We start from the raw sequence: 19,781 nt of genomic DNA, 5'->3' as shown, positions 1-19,781 counted from the left end.
TAAAAATGTCACAGATATGTAAGTTATGAAGGGGACAAATAGAATCAACACCCTCAAATCCACTACCAACTTAAGTAATTCTTAATAATTGACCGTTAATTACCATTTCATTTACTTATATATTTCTTCCTTACTCTGTCTTCTCTTTTCCCCACTATCCTGAATTGGAGTACTTATTGTTTTCTTTTTTATTGCATCATTTATTTAAAATTTTTAAAATAGTTTATTACAATATAAGTTTCACTTTTTTTTATTGAAGTATAGTTGATTTACAATGTTGTATTTCAGGTGTACAGCAGAGTGATTCAGTTATATATATGTTTGTGTGTTTGTATGTATGTAGATTTATATTCCTTTTCAGATTCTTTTCCATTATAGGTTATTACAAGATACTGAATATAGTTCCTTGTGCTATACAGTAGGTCCTTGTTGTTTATCTGTTTTATATAGTGTAGTGTTTATCTGTTAATCCTACGCTCCTAATTTATCCTCTCTCCCCTACCCTTTTCCTTTTTGGTAACCATAAGTTTGTTTTCTATGTCTGTGAGTCTATTTCTGTTTTGTAAATAAGTTCATTTATATCATTTTTTAGATTCCACATATAAGTGATACCATAAGATATTTATCTTTCTCTGACTTACTTCACTTAGTATGATAATCACTGGGTCCAACCATGTTGCTTTGAATGGCATTATTTCGTTCTTTTTTATGGCTGAGTAATATTCCATTGTATATATCTACCACATCTTCTTTATCCATTTATCTGTCAATGGACACTTAGGGTGCTTCCATGTCTTGGCTGTTGTAAATAGTGCAGCAGTGAACATTGGGGTGCATGTATCTTTTCAAATTATAGTTTTCTCAGGATATAGGCCCAGGAGTGAGATTGCTGGATCATATGGTAAGTCTGTTTTTAGTTGTTTAAGGAACCTCCATACTGTTCTCCATAGTGGCTCTACAAATTTACATTCCCACCAACAGTGCAAGAGGGTTCCCTTTTCTCCACACACTCTCCAACATTTGTTATTTGTAGACTTTTTAATGATGGCCAGTCTGACTGGTGTGAGGTGGTACCTCATTGTAGTTTTGATTTGCATTTCTGTAATAGTTAGCAATGATGAGCATTTTTTCATGTGCCTGTTGGCCATCTGTATGTCTTCTTTGGAGAAATGTCTATTTAGATCTTCTGCCCATTTTTTGTTTTTTTGATATTGTTTTTTTGATATTGAGCTGTATGAGCTGTTTGTCTATTTTGGAAATTCATCTCTTGTTGGTCACATTGTTTGCAATATTTTCTCCCATTCTGTAGGTTGTCTTTTCATTTTGCTGATGGTTTCCTTTGCCGTGCAAAAGCTTTTAAATTTAACTAGGTTTAATTTATTTATTTTTGTTTTTATTTCCATTACTCTAGGAGATGGATCCAAAAAAAACATTGCTGTGATTTATGTCAAGGAGTGTTCTGCCTATATTTTCCTCTAGGATCCAGTCTTACATTTAGGTCTTTAATCCGTTTTGAGTTTTTTTTTTTTTAACATATAGTGTTAGAGAATGTTTTATTTATTTTTTAAATTAATTTTTATTAGAGTTAGTTGATTTACAATGTTGTGTTAGTTTCTGCTGTACAGCAAAGCGAATCAGTTATACATGTACATATATTCACTCTTTTTTAGATTCTGTTGCCATATAGGTCATTACAGAGTATTGAGTAGAGTTTCCTGTGCTATGCAGTAGGTTCTTATTAGTTGTCTCTTTTTTTTTTTTAAATTTTTATTGGGGTACAATTGATTTACAATGTTGTGTTAGTTTCAATTTCTTTTATATATAGTAGTGTGTGTATGTCAATCCCAGTCTCCCAGTTTATCCCTCTCCACAACCCTTTCCCCTTAGTAACCGTAAGTTTGTTTTCTACATCTGTGACTCTATTCCTGTTTTGTAAATAGGTTAATTTGTACCATTTTTTTAGATTCCACATATGTCATACTGAGTGAAGTAAGTCAAAGACAAATATCATATGATATCACTTACATGTAGAATGTTTTAATTTCATTCTTTTACATGTAGCTGTCCAGTTTTTGCAGCACCACTTAATGAAAAGACTGTCTTTTCTCCATTGTGTATTCTTGCCTCCTTTGTCATAGATTAATTGACCATAAGTGCATGGGTTTATTTCTGGGCTTTCTATCCTGTTCCATTGATCTATGTGTCTGTTTTTGTGCCAGTACCATACTGTTTTGATTCCTGTAGCTTTGTAGTGTAGTCTGAAGTCAGGGAGCTTGATTCCTCCAGCTCCGTTCTTCTTTCTCAAGATTGTTTTGGCTATCTGGGGTCTTTTGTGTTTCCATACAAATTTTAAAATTATTTGTCCTAGGTCTGTGAAAAATGCCATTGGTAATTTGATAGGGATTGCATTGAATCTGCAGATTGCCTTTGGTAGTATGGTCATTTTAACAATATTTGATTCTTCCAATCCAAGAACTTGGCATTATTTTTGAGTTTTTGAGTTTTATAAAAATAGATTCATATCATATACGTTCTTCTGCAACTTTTTTCTTCATTTAACATTGTTTTAAAGGTTCATCTATATTGTTTCATGCCACTGTATTTCACTTTCATTTTTGTATTCAATTGTGTAAAGATATGATACATATGATAAATATCCCTTTATCTATCCTACTTATCAAGACTTTTGTATGACTTCCCTTTTTTTAAAAAAAAAAACATTTTTATTCATATCTTCTGGTGCCTACATGACAGAGTTTCTACAAATAGGATTGCCCTGTCATGGAATCAAGTTAAATCTTCAACTTGACTGGAGAGTGTCAAACTAGTTTCCCAAGTATTTGAACACTGCACTGTACATAAGTCCTGATGGTCTCCATCCTATGACTTAGTGTCGAAATTAAACATTTTTGTCTGATCTAGCGGGTGCACAGTACCATCTCCTGGTGGGCTTAATTTGCATTTCCGTCATTACTAATGAGATTAAGCCTCTTTTTCATATGCTTATTGACCATTCCTGTTTTTTCTTAAATGTCTTTTGGGCTGTTTGTATTTTCCTTATTGGTTTTAAGATTTTTTTGGTGTTCTTTGGATCCAGTTTTTTGTCAGTTACATGTGTTGCTGGTATCTTCTCCCAGTCTGGATTTTTTTTTTTTTTTTAACTTTATGGTATCTTTTAATTCTAGAAGTTTGTAATTTTAATTTGTCAACCCTTTCTTCTTTTTAATAGTTAGTACTCTTTATATTTTAAACTTATGCCTTTGGTATTTGTTGGATTTTGGGGTATGGAATGAAGTAAGGAAGCAGTTTCATTTGTTTCTGAAATGAATAACCGGTTGTCCTAGCACCATTTATTTGTAGTCTTTCATTTACTTACTGATCTGAAATGCCATCTCTATCATATGACAAATTTTAATATATGTGTTGTTTGTTTCTGGACTTTTTGTTCTGTCCACTGGTCAGTTTATCTATACGTTAATCAGTCCATATGCCTTCTTTTTCAGGAATGTCTTGGCTATTTTAGGGTCTTAGCTTTTCCACATAAATTTTAGAGTTAGCCTCAATTTTCATTAAAAACCTGGGGATTTTGATTAGAGTTGCAGTGGAATTTTAGATCAATTTGGGGAAAATTAGTAACCTTAAAATGGTCTTCTTATCCATAAATATTTTCTTCATTTATTTAGGTCACTGGTCAATGAAATCTCAGTCTGGGAATGACTGGTCTAAATTAAAAATCTATGAATGCAGGAATTGTCATCTTTGCTCTTATTCCCAACACCAAGCATAGTGATAAGCACATATATCAATAAAAGTACGTTTATCAAATTGAATTTTAAAATATATTTTTTTCAGTTTTAAGCAGTTTCTCCATCTTTTTTTAAACAAAGTTTAATAAGGACCTAAAACTTAGTAAATAAGCTAGTAATGCATTTTGAAAGTTCACTATATACTTTTTTTTTCCTTTAGCTTTTATCTCTTCTTTTTGAAGATTTGTTCAAAAAATTTAATTCTGAAATGAAGAAGATTGCAGACCAGGTGATTCCTAAGCAAAGAGCAGCCCAGTTTGATGTTGTGAAACACATGCGTCAGGACCAGATTACCAATGGCATGGTGAATGCCATTTCAACCGTAAGTCTTCAGTCATTTGGGTAGAGTTTTGTAACTTATTTGTAAACCTGTTCAGTGGGAAATTTAAAGTACTGATACTTTGAGAATCTAGGTGAAAAAAGTATATATATATTTAAGTCATAAATTTTCTACTTTGAAAGATAGTCTACAGTTTAAATCAGTAGGAATTTTACTACTATATGACTTCATTGCCAAATTATAGTTCTTGTTATATGAGGCAATAAGAAAATATATATACTTCTACATAAAGGAAAAATCTTTTAGTTTAACCGTTAATAACCATTCTTTCAATGGATACTTTTCCCCATTTTCTTCTGTCATAAAACTGATATATTACAAGTAGGTTTATTAATGACAACGTTTGTCCAAAACAGTACAACATGTTTCATTTCATTGTAGGTTTATATTCCTCAAAGAGCTATCAGCTGTTCTCACGTGAGTGATGAATTCAGGCCTCAGCAGCTGCTGTGTGTTCAGGGCCTCCGGCTGTTCATAAAGGGTTATCAGATAGGTTTTTGCTCCCTTTCTTAAAGCGTAACATCTATAGGTCTATCTGATAAAGTCTTGTTCACGTTTTGTATGCCAGACATAAAATTAGTTTTATGGATGGGATTTGGTCCCAACAAAAGAATAGTATAGAGTAGCACGTGGACTCCCTTAACAATGAAAGAATTAGTGGTCGACTTGCTGCCCTACTTGACTTGAGAAATTTGCCTTGGGTCTGTTTGAGCAGCCCTCACCATGACAGCTCCATCTAGACCTGAGGGGAGCCTGGCCTTTGTGCCTCTTTAGGACCCTCACACTCCTGTGGCCCAAACTTGTCAGGAAGTAGATTCCTGAATATTTGAAGCGAAGTCTCCAAAGAGCACTTGAACACACTTCTGTTAGAATGACTTTTCTTTGCTTTTGACCCATGATTTTCAGGTCAGAATAGCTGTTTTGAGTAGTTGTTTTGCCCCTAAGTGATACCACTTTACGTCTGGGAGCAGACTGCTTATTAGGAAAATCAGTAGTAGGCCTTGTTACAGGTGAACCCCAATCTGTAGACAACCGGAAAAAGATCAACTTCTAAAATTGTGATTGTTGTCATATGTAGACTATTTTCAACAAATAAATTTTCTCAGAGGAGCAGTTTTAGACGCTTTGTCCGTTTCTCCTCTCTCCCTTTTTAAAACTCCTGAAGAATATTGGAAAAAATTATCTTGCTGAACATCTCGGCTTCACTCCCCATCTACTTCCTATTTGCCAGCAGCTGCTGTCTTAGTTGAATTCTGTGATGAATATTTATTTATCTTCCTTGCTCTTACTTTGTGGTCATAAGTCAGTTTACTAGGTTCATTCTCATTCAAAGAATAAAAGGAGTTAACTCAACAAGCAATATGAGAAGTTAACTTGTGGGATCAGTGTGTTTGCTCCATTTCTTTGCTTTGTAATGCATCAAGTTTCTTCCTAGGTTTTAGCTTTTTTCCACTCTATCAAAAACTCAAGTTTCTGAAGTGACAGATCTTCACTGAAATAATGCTTAAACTTTAATTTGTGAGGAGATCCCCTGAGGTCAAATATTTAAATTCAAACATGAGTTTTTCTACTGTGAGGGGTTTTAATCTGGGATCCATGAGTCCTTCCTTGAAATGGAAGGCAAATTTTCTGTTTGTGGTCCTATGTGCATTTTTCTCGAGAATAGTCATAGCTTTCATCAGATTATCAAAAAAATGAAGAACCACTGTTTAGCAGATGTAATTTTTTCCCTTTGAATCAGAAAGATCATTGAATCAATCACTTTTTGACATTTTGTTTTCTACTTTGCTTTTTCTCTGCATACTATTTTCTATTAATTCACATTACCATAAGTTGAAAACTTAATGATTCCTAACCTTAATCCTGAATTATCCTTGAGAATATTTAACGTATACAATTAATACCACTATAAAATAATATATTTAATATATTTCAGTACTTTCAATGCATAGGAGATAAGGTAAATTTAATGTTTAAAATTTATTTCATATGAATCTATTTTAAGATTGACATGGTAGCCAAAGAAGGTATATAATATTTATTAATATGAATATATGTGCAACTTTTAGCCTTGATTAAGAAGCCTATAGTTATTCATTTTCCCTGGTAACTGCTATTAGAGTCTTCTTTCTATTGCTATATTTTCCTCTCATTAAAACTAATTTTGGAAGACATCCAGATAATGGCACATTGCAACATGAAATTATCTCTTTGAGCTTCAAGCTAGTGTTACCTTAAATGTGTGTAGAAACTGCTAGTGTTCTATTAGTTGGCTTATTGCTTCCAGTGGAAATCTTTGGTTGAACTGGCTTGTTCAGAACATAATTAGTTCTTCAGAAAATACCCACTCTGATGTGATAATGTTGATGTGTTGAAGCATTCCGAGGTGGTTGCTAGATATAGGTAATATCCATGAAATTCCTAGAAAACCCCGGTGAGTAACTTGGCTAAATTTTAATTGTGACATTTTGATTTCTGAATATATATCATGGCTCTCATTTCACAAACAAGCAGTTCCTATGCTGAGCCTCTCCGAGTGACTTCAGAGTATCAGGCCACATGAATGGATCAGGGGTAGCTCATGTCTTTCCTCTCCCTTCAGGGAAATTGGTCTCTGAAGAGATTTAAAATGGATCGCCAGGGTGTGACTCAGGTGCTGTCTCGCTTGTCATATATATCCGCACTGGGCATGATGACAAGAATCTCTTCCCAGTTTGAAAAAACAAGAAAAGTGAGTGGTCCTCGATCGCTCCAGCCATCTCAGTGGGGAATGCTCTGCCCTTCGGACACTCCTGAAGGAGAGGTAAGGTCCCCAAGGAGTCTCCGCTGTGTCAGTGGTCATGCCTGTTGGTGATGCTCTGCTTCTTCTCCCGTTCCCCCAGGCTGTATCGTTTTTGGGGTCAGCCACGTATCAGGCAGATAAATGTTGTTGCAGCCATCAGAATGTCATCAGTATCATTCCCGAACAGTACCTACAGAAGTCTTTGATTTATTATCTCACCTAAATAGAAATATTGTCCAAATTTTCTTGCTTGTTTTAGTTTATCCCAAGAGTCAAACCAGGCAGTGAAGAGGGGATAAGAATATGAAGGAAAATTAAAGAGACCCATCACCTTTGCTCACAAGGAGCTCTTTTTAAGCAACTCCTTATTTTCTGTGGCTGTACTTAAAGGACATCAGAGTCACAGTTGCAGCCAACTAGGAGCACACAGTCCAAGACCTAAGTTGGATTCCAGCTCACTTACATAGGAAACATAAGCAGTTACCAGAACACTAAACCAAGGAGTTTAAATTGGTTTACATCCATAGCACCCACTATTTCCTGTGTCGTGGCCCTTTCTACTTCATGTTAACCACTGTTGGTTTCACTTGATTTTATGCCTTCTAAATTGTAAAATTCTGGAGGAAGGAACCATGTTAGGTTCACCATTGTATCCCAAGGTCCTAGCCCAGAGCCTCATTCAGACTAAAGGCCCCATAAATATATGCTGAGTGAATAAATAAGTTAAATATGACAGGTAAAAGATATATGTTCCAAAGTGTAGAAATTAGTTATGACTTGGGAGAGGTGAAAAATACAAGTCCATACAGGGTTATAATTTTTAGAAATTATCATTCTTCTCCTGATTTATCTTAAACCATATGGAAATTCACATTAAAATTTTCCAGCTTGTCAAATTTGCATAACTTACACATCTTGAGTTTTGGAACACTAAATTTCCCAGAGATTGCTTCAACTAATCTAGATGAAGTACCTGTTTTGTGCATCACTACAGCAGATGGTTTCTAAGATTGAAGATGTAATCTTTACATGTCACATGTGTCTCAAGTGTTTTTGTTTTTTTTCTTAATTTGCTGTATTATGTCCTTGTTTATATGTTTGCTTTAGATTTTTTTCCTCTGGTTGTATAGAAGTTTAAAAATATTTTTTTCATTTCCTTCTTACTTTGAAATAATTTCAGGCATACAAAAAAAGTTGCAAAAATAGTGCAAAGAATTTCCATGATCCTTCACCTAGATTCCCCAAATGTGACATCTTATGTAACTGTAGCACAGTTATCAACCTCATAGCCCCAGTTACCAACTTTCATAACCCCAGTTATGAAATTAACACTGACAACAATATTGTAATCTGTAGACCTGATTCAGATTTTGCCAGTTGCCCCACTGTCTTTTTTTGATCCAGGATTGCTCTCAGTTGTTGAGTCTCCTTAGCCTCTTATTCTGAAGCGGTTCTTCACTCTTTGTCTTTTATGACCAAGAAGCTTGGAGAGTACCGGCCAGTTATTTTGCAGACTCTTTCTCATTTCAGGCCAGCAGTTTTATATTTTTATGTATTCACAATTATCAGTGTTTTCCTTTACTGTTTTTATACAGTGTCATCTTAATGACTGTGGTGTTCTGTTGTCAGGGAATAGCAATTTAGGCAATTGGTTTCTTTGGGGAGGGGACATTTATAATGTCATCATTATTTCCAGTTCAAATAGTACTGTGCTGAGCATGTCTGTGGCTAAATCTACGTTTATATCCTTGCTTTCTAGTTCAGGATAAATTCCTCTAGGATAAGGCGTAGGTATATCCTTAAGGCTTTGTATGAATCTCCAAAGTGTTCCCTATGAGGCTGTACTGCTTTGCCTTGTCACCAGTGGAGTGGTGAGCTATTTTCAGACACAAACTGTACTTTGTGTTACTCATGTTCATTCTTAGAAATGACTGTCTTGTTTTTTAGGCATGTGGTTTGGTTAAAAACTTGGCCCTTATGACGCACATCACAACTGACATGGAAGATGGACCCATTGTTAAATTAGCCAGTAACTTGGGAGTAGAAGATGTGAATTTATTATGTGGGGAAGAGCTGTCTTACCCAAATGTGTTTCTTGTCTTTCTTAATGGTGAGTATATTATGGAGACATGTTGATCCTAAACAGTCTGTTTGGGAGGGGGAGGGAATTGACTATTATCCATGTATATAGAGCACAAATATACTTTAATTCTGCAGTCAAATTCTCTGCCACTGAGCTCTACCCCCTGAGTATACTTTAATTCTGGACCCAGGTTGACATTAATTGAAAGGTAGAAAAAATGGTAACAGAAACAGTTATTCCATTGGCTGAGTGATCCAGGTTCTGAGACAATACAGCTATCAGAGCTAAAGGGTAGCTTTGACAGCTGGCAGCGTATGCACAGTGGCATTAGGCTCAATACGGTATCTTTAAGTTCAAGTGAAATATGTGAGACATTCTGCAGAAATAATCAGATCAGCCCTTACAGTGAGATGACTTGTATTCAGCCACTGAGTGAGTGATTGTCCGCAGCCTCTGGCGAGAGGGTCCCTTTCCTTCAGCTTCTGCTCCAGTTGCTTCTCTCATACCCCTTCCCACCCACCTGAGAGTCCTCCAGAGATGCTGCAGCAGGTGTGGCTTGGTGGCCTGGGTGCCTGTCCCCTCACAGGTGTGCTGCATGTGCTCATCCTGGCCTCAGCCCCCATGCTCTTCTCCCCCTTCTTCCTGCTCTGGGGGGCCTTCACCATTTCCCGCGTGGGCTGGTGAGAAGGAAAACAGGGCTGTTGGCTGCCTGCCTCGCTCAGTGAATTCTGGCAGCTGACGCTGAGTGAGTCCTTACTCTGGGTACTCACCCAGTACCTCTCTAAATCCTCACACTAGCCCTGGGAGCCAAAGGCCATTTTCCTCATTTCTCAGATGATGACAACAAAACCGGTTTAAAAATAGCAGTTACTAGGTGCTATGTCCAGTTCTAAGTGCTTTCCATGAGATCAGCTCATTTAATCCTCACATCGACCCTGTAGAAGTGGTAGAGCCAGTGTTCAGACCCAGGGGTCTGGACCCGAGTTCATGTCCCTGCACGGTGCTGACAGACGAGGAGACTGAGGCTGGCTTCACCAGTCTTATGCAGCCAGGGTGTGGTAGGCCTGGCCCTGGACTCCGGTCCCCACCCCAGGCTGCCCTTGACCACTCCACTCTGCTGCTCCCTCCAGCCTTGTGGACTGGCTGCAGGCTTAATAACAGTACTTCCAAATGACTGCTCAGTGCTGCTTATTGTTTTTGTTGAGTAGATATTTTAAATCCCATTAGATTTATTTTTTATTTCGGTCTTGACTATTCTTATTCTTTCTGCTTAGGTAACATCCTGGGCGTCATTCGAGACCACAAGAAGCTGGTGAATACATTTCGACTGATGCGAAGAGCAGGATATATCAATGAATTTGTTTCCATCTCAACGAATCTGACAGATCGGTGTGTCTATATTTCCTCTGATGGAGGAAGGCTGTGCAGGTAGATGTGGCTAGAAAGAGTTGTTAAGATCTCTTTATGTTTGCTTTTGAAAGAAATGGACTTGTTTTTATTTTTGAAGCTGCTTTAACCTCTTTCATTGTTAAGATAAATTTAATTCACTTAGCAAACACCTCATGAATATGCATACTGGCTACTGGGGATTCAAAGATTAATGGGAGTCAGTCTCTGCCCTCAGAGAACTCAGTCCGCTGGGAAAGGCAGAAATAATTAGTAATAACAACCAACTCTGCGAGTAATAAGTGCTAGCCATTATTTATTATCTTAATAGATGTATTATGTGTAAGGCTTTAACTACATTCAACCCTATAAGGTTGGATTATTATTTTCATTTAACAAATGAGGTACCAAGGTTTAGTGAGACTAAGTAAATTACCCAAAGCCAGATAGTGGTGGAGTCTGTTTTTCACCCGGAAGTCCTTAGAATTCATTTGACTCCAACAGTCCTGATTTTACCCACTATATTCTGTTGCTATGAACTGACCTTTAAAGGATGAGTAGGATTGCTTTAAAGGATAAAGGAGGAAAGGAGAAAGGCTAAGGAATGGCAAGAATAAGAAACATAGAAGCATGAAGAGATACCATAACATTAGATCCGGTAGAAGAGTAGGTGCCTTATGTTCATTCCGCACATATTTAGGGCCTATTTTGTACAGGTGCTGTGTCGGAGGTGGGGTTATGAAGATGAACATGACATGGTATCTGGTCCTTTGGGGACAGGCAGGGACTTCAGCTGAGGATGTCACCTTGTTTCATAGGCCTTCACTTGATTCACCAAAGTCTGTCTTTGTGGACCTCAGGTAGTGTGAGGGCACAAGTCAGTGAGCTGGCAGTGGTTAGAGTGGTGGCAAGAGCTTGGAAGTCTGCCCAGCTGGGAGAGTGGACTGCCAGTGTCTGTGTCTGTCTGGCATCCTTGTTTCCTTCCAGTTACCCTCCTCATTCTCCTTTGAGGATTGCCCTTCCTCACTGGCAGTCTTCTTGGGACGGTCAGTCAGGTGCTCTCTCCTGCTCAGCCAAAGGACAGGCGGCTGACCCAAGCCAGGCCAGTCAGACCGTCTCTTCAGAGAGTTTGAATCCCAAAGAGAATAGCTCGAGGGAAGAAGTGGCTGGAACAGATTCATCCTGGCGGCGATGCATACAAGAGGCTGCTCATTACCCCTGCCTTTCTGGATCCTTGGGACTGTTCTGGCTCCTTTTCTTTCTGAGGCTGAGCATTGCACCTTTTTTCTTTGATTCTTATCCTTCTAGTAAATTCTTAGCCTTTTGGTAAACTCCTTAAAATTTTCTTCTTATTTTTTTGTAAATTCCATCTTTGCTTAAATCTGCCAGAGCTGGTTCCTATTCTTTGCAACCAAAGAGCCCTAACTGATGCTATACCTGTGTTTGAATCCTAATGTCCCACTTACTGACTTGTGTGACTCTGAGTTTATTACTTAAGTCTCTGGGCCTTGATTTCCTCAGCTGTAAATATGTAAATAACAGTGCCTCCCTAGGATTGATATAAGGTCTGGTAAGTGCCCTGTAGGGTGCCAGGCAAACACTGGATGCTTATTTATAGCTATTAACATGGCCTAATTAAGGGTGGGGAAAACACTGACATTTTCTAGCTTACTCTTTTTTAGGATTTTTCTTTTTCATTATATCCCACATAATATGGCATAGCCTAAAAGAAAACTAGTTCTTTTTTTTTTTAGAAGTGATTGTATAACGACACAACATAGATCTGGCAGGAAGAATTAGTAGAATTCATTGAGTAAACTGAAAGGTAACTGAGGTGGCCAAGTGTGGTCCCCTCCGTCTCCTACCCCTGCTCTGCCATCACTTCTCAGTCTCTTAAGCTGAGCTGAACTGCAGCCCCAAATGAGGGAGGCAGCAGGGTCTCTGCTTCCCTGCCAAGGGGCAGCCAGGATTTTGAGGCAGTGTTGAGTCCCATGAAGAGTTCACCCTGTTCACTTTCCAGCAGCTTGTACCCCCTTTTGTAATTGTGCAGCTCCTCTTCTTAACTGTTTAAAAGTGCTCATTAGTCCTCAAATAGTTATTTGGACTTGAGGGTGGAGCGCACGAGTGTCTGCTGGTTACTTGCTCCTCTCTGTAAGAGCCGCTTGTCCAAATAGCAACAGCCCTTGACGTTTCGTGCCGCGTGCCGTCCTTTGTGTCGGGTGTTTCCTCGTGGTGGCGAAGCCCTCAGAGGCAAATCACCGCTGACAGTTACAGGTTAATCTACCAGAACGTGTGGACCAAAGCTCTCTACCTTACGCCCATTACATCACTAAAAATCCCAAAGTGAAAAAGCTATATTCCCTGCAAACTCATACCTACTCTTTGGTTGTGTGTAGCTTTAAGTACCCTGCTAGTGTAGCCCAGGGATGTTTGTCCTAAAGCAAACCACTCTAGACAGCTGGAAGTCATCAGACCTTCACTACAAAATGCCATTGTTTTCCTTGGTGATGGTTCTCTGCCTGCTGACCTCTCCATACTCCCAGTATGAAATCAGGAGAGGCTTTTGGTATGATGGATGCATTTACACAGTTTTAAAAAATATATGATATTAAAGGTATTAAAGGTTTTGGTTTTTTTTTCTAGACTTTATTGAGTATCATTTCATACTGCTTTCTCATTCAGAACCAAATATTTCCAAAGGTACTTGGAGAAAGGACTGTGTGTTTATACATGTATATGTGCACACATGAGCTGGTGTGTGCGTGTGCACGTGTGTGTGCGTGTGTATGTGAGAAAGAGAAAATAGGCCCCTGTGCACTCACACTTGTAAAAAATACCTGGTGTCCTCAAGCACTCCAGAAATAAGTTTGATCATATCTACCGCTTCCCTCATTTCACTATAGTAAACTTACTGATTTAATTCTTCTGTTGAACTACTGTAAATCTGTTTTGTTTTTTGGGTTTTTTTCTGTTTTTCTATTCCAGACCCTATATAATTGTTAAGAAACAGAAGGCTGCAGTCACAAATAAGCATATGGAAGAGCTGGCTCAGGGGTACAGGTAAATAGCCAAAAGCAAAAGTCCTCAGTCTCCTTAATACTCATTTATATGATCTAAACAGAAGTAATGTTAGTTGATCTGAGCTTTTAAGAAAAGTATTAACATATTTTCATTTTTAGTCTCTTAATTCCTCTCTACCAGCTATATCAACCTGTTAAAAACCTGTTCTTTTCTATGTGAACTTGCTTGGACATTGTAAAATATTTATCAATTTAGATCATGAGGATTACAGAGTCTTGGTGTAAATTAGCACACTCTTCAACGTTTTTAGGATAAGAAGGATATGTTGATGTAGACATCTGACGTACTGTGGGTCTCTCATCATATGGGGTTTTTAAAGTCATAGAAGGTATTTTTTAGAAGTGGGACCAGATTGACAAGAGTCACAGATGTTTTACTGTTTCTATTTTGGTGATTTGTGATAACTCTATGATCTAAGAATAACGTGTTTCAAATATCCCAATGTATTGATACTTTTGGGGAGAGAAAGATGCTTTGGGCCTAAATGAAAGCATGTATCTTCCACTATTGCATATAAAATACTGCCGTAAAATGCTTTTTAACAATGTCCATTTCACCAATATTTTCCCAGGAATTTTGAAGATTTCTTGCATGAGAGTCTGGTTGAATATTTAGATGTGAATGAAGAAAATGACTGTAACATTGCACTCTATGAACATACGATTAATAAGTAAGTAACAACCATAATTAAAACCTGTTCCGGGGCTTCCCTGGTGGTGCAGTGGTTGAGAGTCCGCCTGTGCTCTGCGATGGGAGAGGCCACAACAGTGAGAGGCCCGCATACCGGAAAAAACAAACAAACAAACAAAAAACCTGTTCTGATGATAGACACTATCTTCTTTTTTCACTTCATCTTCAATTCTATTGTGTATTCCTAGTAGGAACTGTTAGAAGTATACTGTTAAGGAAGCATAACCCATAGTTTATCCCAGGAGTATCACAAAACTGCTAACGAATAATCTTTAGATTTAATTATCCTTCCTTTTCATTTTACACTCACTGTACATTTCTTAAAAGGAATTGCTTCTCTGATTTTAATACTCGATTACTGCCAAAATTAAACTAATGAATCAGGCTACATAATGGTGTATTTATCTGTTCCAGGGTTGATTTTGTCAGTGGATGTCTGAATTCCTGTTGTCAATGCAGGAATTCCCTACCTTGTATGTTGTAAAGATATCTCTAAACTTATGTACAATATAGACATGAAATGGTGATATGTTCACAGTGTTTCTTCTAGAACAGTGATATTTTTAGAAACATCTTTGTTCCATTTGGAATACATTATAGGACATTTATATAACTTGCTGTCTGATGCATGTGGCTGAGGTACCACTTACCTGAAATTAGAATGTTTGCAATTATGCTATTAAATGGTTAGGGAGTTTAATACTGCCACCTGATAACTATTTTTGTCTTCAGTCAGGAAAGTAGTTTTCTGTTTTCCACTACCAGATGAGATATACCACTTTATTTTTGTCTTACTGTAATTTAATAAATAATGCTTTTCAGCAGAATTTTTATTCCTTAAAGGTATGAATCTCTCAAAGTACTATTTTTATACCCCTCATTTAAAGATTGACTGGAGGGCTTCCCTGGTGGCGCAGTGGTTGGGGGTCCGCCTGCTGATGCAGGGGACGCGGGTTCGTGCCCCAGTCCAGGAGGATCCCACATGTCGCGGAGCGGCTGGGCCCGTGAGCCATGGCCGCTGAGCCTGCGCATCCGGAGCCTGTGCTCCGCAGCGGGGGGTGGGCCGCAGTGATGAGAGGCCCGCGTACAGCAAAAAAATAAATAAATAATAAAGATTGACTGGAGAATTATATAGTAACCCCACAAATAACGATTCCATCCTGGTTACTCAAGCCAGAAACCTCAGTTTCAGCCTTAACTCCTCTTCCCCTCTACACCCACATCTAATCTCGTAACATACCATGTGGACTTTCAAAGTATACCCGGAATCTGAGCTCTTTTCACCACCTCCACCTGCTGCCCTACTGCAGGCCACTGCCATTGCTTGTCTGGATCCTTGCAAAAGGCTCCTGACTAGTTTTGCACTTGTTCCCATATAGTCTGTTCTTTATAGGTCAGAATGGTCTCATCACTTCTCTTCTCAAACCACACCCCCAGCCCCACCCCACCCAGTGGCTTTCCATCTCCCTCTGAAGTCCTTACAGAGGCCTTCACGTTCCTACAAGGAAGCTATGGCTGCAGCATCATCTCCTCCCTCTCCCCCCTCACTCTGTTTTAACCACACTGGCCTCTTCATGCTCCTGCCCCAGCCCCTCTGCCCTGGCTGTCCTCTCCACCTGGAACGCTGTCACCTATCTGCATGGCTCACTCCTTCACATCCTCCAGGTCTTCACTCAGGTACCACCTTCTCAGCGAGTTTCCCTGACCACCCTATTTAAAGTAGAAATCCCTCCTCTGACCACCCCTCTTTGCTGCTTTATTTTTCTAGTGCTTAAATCTTAAAATCTGTAAAACGTGTATTTTGTTGATGCATATGTGTATTGTCTATCTCCCGCCACTAGAAGCTTCATGAAGGCAGGGATTTTTCTCTGTTTTGTTCACTGTCATAAAGGAATATAACTATCAATATCACCCAATCACCACGCTATCCCATACATCAAATTAATTTATTTTAAAAATAAGAAAAAATTGGTATTAATTCATACTTATGACATTTGTTAAAATGTAGAAATGCATAAAGTAATTCCCCATCCCGCCAAACTCCACCCTCCAGAAGTAACCAGTGCAAGTGGTTTAATATGTACTCTTCTAGATTTTTTTCTAAGTGAAGGCAAACATACATACATTTTGCAACTATTTTTCAGTGTCTTGATTTTTTAACTTAATGTAATTAACATTATCATCCTGGATTTTTTCCACATTAATGTATGTATATATATTTATATATATATATATAATTTTAATTGCTTTTTATGACATTGTCTGACTACATATAGATAACTTACTTAATTGTTCCCCTATTGATGACTGTTTAGGCTGTTTCCAGTTTTTTCACTATTGCAAGCAACAGGTCACTTAGTCTTAATTTGAGCTAAATTTAAGGCCCTTATGCATAGTGAACAGGAAGTCTCCTATTTCCTGTTCAGGATAGAAACTTAGGGTGGTTATAATTTTGAATAATAGTATTCCTCTCTGGTAAAATTCGAATCCAGACTTTTACAAAGTTTGGACTTTCAATAATTATTAGATAGTAAGATAGTATATGATCTTATGTATGTTGTTGTCATGAAAAAAGAAGAAACTTAGATCTTTACCTTCTTCATTTTCAGCTTACCCCAATCTTTACATTGGAAAAAGTAGTTTTAATTTGCATTGGTCAAATTGGCAGTATATAAACAGAACAGTACATTTTAAACAAACTGTTTTATTCTAGGCTATAAAATGTCACTATAAGCTGTTTCTCTGTAAAAACCAGAAACAAAGAAAACAAAACCTAGAGCCCCTTCCCTCTCTGCTGACAAAGGCCTAAAGTGACTGAGAGGATTGAGGTTCTGCGAGGTCATAAGGTCAGAATTATATTCTTCAAACCAAGAACTACATGGAAAGCATCCTCTCTAACCAAACGAGGGACACAGTTCAATACATGTGTAATGAAAAACAAATAGCTGGATAACTGTATAAGTGGGAGATCTTTTGCCATGTACATTGCAACTAATTTTCCATGATGTGTTGGGTTATCTTGGAAATCAGTTCTCTTCAGAAGTACTGTAGTGCTTGCTTCGGCAGCACATATACTAAAATTAGAACGATTCAGAGAAGATTAGCATGGCCCCTGTGGAAAGATGACATGCAAATTCGTGAAGCGTTCCATATTTTTAAGAAAAGATGAACATAAGACAGATAATTATTAATCTATTTCAATTTCACCAGTCACATAAAAAAGAAGAAACATCTTCTTCGGAAAATTATGAAATAGTAAATAAGAACATCTCATTATATACCTATGAAGTATTATGTTGATATATAATGTATATTTAAATTGTAATACAAATGTAAGAGATGGTAAATCAGATCCTCTCAATTTGTTGATTTCAGTGGAATTTGGTACAATTATTTTGTATTTCAATTTGACTATCAAGAATAAAAAAAAAGTTATGTCATTTGGCTCAGGAAAAAAAAAAAGAAGTACTGTAAACTGTTGAAATTATGATTAAAGTTATGCTTCAGAAACACTTGAGGAAGGGACAGAAGGTCATTGGAGACCACAGATCCTGGATGTGAGATCTGTTACTTTCAGCAAGACCTAAAAACAGTCTGGCTGCCCTTTCCCATTCAGATAGCTGAGTTGCTTTATCATTTAGCCCAAACTGAATTTTCTGCAAAAACATATTATGAAAGTAACCAAGATTCTAACATCTACTACGTCAAGTCTTACTTTGTGCCCCGTATCTATAAAAATATAATGCAAGTCACCATATAACTTTAAGTTTTCTAGTAGCCACATTAAAGAAGTAAAAAGAAACAGATGAAATTAATTTTAATAATTTTATTTAACCCAGTGTATTTGAAAGATTATCATATCAACATGTAGTCAATATAAAAATATTGAGATATTTTACCTTTTTTTCCTACTAAGTCTTCAAAATCTGGTGTGCACTTACACTGCATCTCAATTTGGATGCTAAATTTTCATTGGAAATACTTTTTTTTTTAATGTATTTTATTTATTATTTATTTTTGGCTGCGTTGGGTCTTCATTGCTGCGCACGGGCTTTCTCTGGTTGCGGTGAGTGGGGGCTACTCTTCGTTGTGGTGCGTGGGCTTCAGTAGTTGTGGCTTGCAGGCTCCAGAGCACAGGCTCAGTAGTTGTGGCGCATGGGCTTAGTTGCTCCACTGCATGTGGGATCTTCCTGGACCAGGGCTTGAACCCATGTCCCCTGCATTGGCAGGCGGATTCTTAACCACTGTGCCACCAGGGAAGTCCCTCATTGGAAATACTTGATCTGATTTCATAACATTTACAATTGAAAAAGTAGAGTAATACATGTAAGTGGTTACAAACATAACTAAAAGGTTTTAAAATAACTGAACTGAGCTATTTCAATATAAATTTGAGCTTTAAAATTAATGTAAGATAATTAAAATTAAGTAAAATTAAAAATTCAGTTTCTCAGCCATTCTAGTCTAACAAGTGCTCAATAGCCACACTTAGCTAGTGGTTACAGAATTGGTCCCCATAGGTCTATAGTAACTATTCTTAAAGGGGATATAGTCCTCTCTCTAAAATAGTAATACAACTTTCTCATTGATATACGTTGAAAAAGTGGGGAAAAGCAGGCCACTCATCCATATAGTTATATTAAAAAAAAATTATTTTTAAGACATTTTATTGAAGTACAGTTGATTTACAATGGTGTGCCATGTAGGTATTTTTGATACTGTATTTCTATGTGCTTAATATAGTAATTTCTTTAAATGAGTTATTATTATTAGTTAGTATGTAATGATGTTTTATTTTTTATATAGGCATTCCATATTGTCTCCTATCTCTTATATTTCTACAAATAAAAGTTTCACTCTTTAGTTTCACTGAAAAAAATAATTTGCTGTTATATTTTATTTAAGTATATTTTTCTTCTATCATTTTTACTAGCATCAAATTTTATTGTTATGAGGTTTTATTATTATATTGATATAAATGTATTGTATGTGTTTTATATATACATATATACATTTTTGTATGTATTTATGTAAACTTAAATTTTAAGTTTAGTCCTCAGGGACCTAGATAGTAATATTTTTTTATACCCTTTAAGAGATATTTATTTTAATACTTGGTGCCTAAGATGTCTGATTCTTAATTCACTTGCTAGAGATACCACCCACTTGGAGATTGAACCCTTCACTCTTCTTGGCGTTTGTGCTGGCCTGATCCCATACCCTCATCACAACCAGTCCCCAAGAAACACATATCAGTGTGCCATGGGGAAGCAAGCCATGGGTAAGAGTTCCTCCTTGAACTTGGTTCTAAATACTTGGATAAATAATTATGTCTTTATTCTTTTTTTTTTTTAACAGCTCTTTATTGGAGTATAATTGGAGTATAATTGCTGTGTTATTCTTACTTCACTAGTGTTGCATGTTGGGCCAGGTCAGGCGTTGCTAACACCTGAGTGTTACCAAACTCAGGAGGTTGTGGAATTCTGCAGTGCTTGTAGGTGCCCCTGTCATGTCTAAAGCTTAAACAAAAATGGAGAAAACCTCTCTGAACTTGTACTCTTGACCAAACAAAGGGATATATAATAACTATCACAGAATTACAAGGGGGTAAAT

The 19,781-nt window shown here is 37.3% G+C and overlaps 1 protein-coding gene and 1 non-coding gene across 9 annotated transcripts in view; both read left to right on the top strand.

The window, feature by feature from the left end:
- POLR3B (RNA polymerase III subunit B) overlaps window positions 1-19,781 on the top strand; it is a 160,114-nt gene that overhangs the window by 47,902 nt on the left and 92,431 nt on the right. For 7 of the 8 annotated variants that reach the window (XR_009543296.1, XM_060164839.1, XM_060164840.1 and 4 more), the window contains 7 exons: window positions 3,967-4,128; window positions 6,749-6,949; window positions 8,876-9,038; window positions 10,286-10,439; window positions 13,383-13,457; window positions 14,050-14,148; window positions 19,322-19,449. Coding sequence is in view for 7 of the 8 variants with exons in the window: in XM_060164839.1 (XP_060020822.1) it covers window positions 3,967-4,128; window positions 6,749-6,949; window positions 8,876-9,038; window positions 10,286-10,439; window positions 13,383-13,457; window positions 14,050-14,148; window positions 19,322-19,449 (982 nt within the window). In the remaining variant the exon portion in view is untranslated. The remainder of the gene's footprint in view (window positions 1-3,966; window positions 4,129-6,748; window positions 6,950-8,875; window positions 9,039-10,285; window positions 10,440-13,382; window positions 13,458-14,049; window positions 14,149-19,321; window positions 19,450-19,781) is intronic. The other variant, XM_060164837.1, reaches the window with a different exon arrangement.
- On the top strand, window positions 17,219-17,325 carry LOC132530159 (U6 spliceosomal RNA). Its single transcript, XR_009543713.1, has one exon. It is a non-coding gene; the product is annotated as a U6 spliceosomal RNA (small nuclear RNA).

This window comes from Lagenorhynchus albirostris, chromosome 11 (assembly GCF_949774975.1).
Source record: "Lagenorhynchus albirostris chromosome 11, mLagAlb1.1, whole genome shotgun sequence".
NCBI classification, from domain to species: domain Eukaryota; kingdom Metazoa; phylum Chordata; class Mammalia; order Artiodactyla; family Delphinidae; genus Lagenorhynchus; species Lagenorhynchus albirostris.
This window is presented reverse-complemented; position numbering and strand designations above follow the sequence as displayed.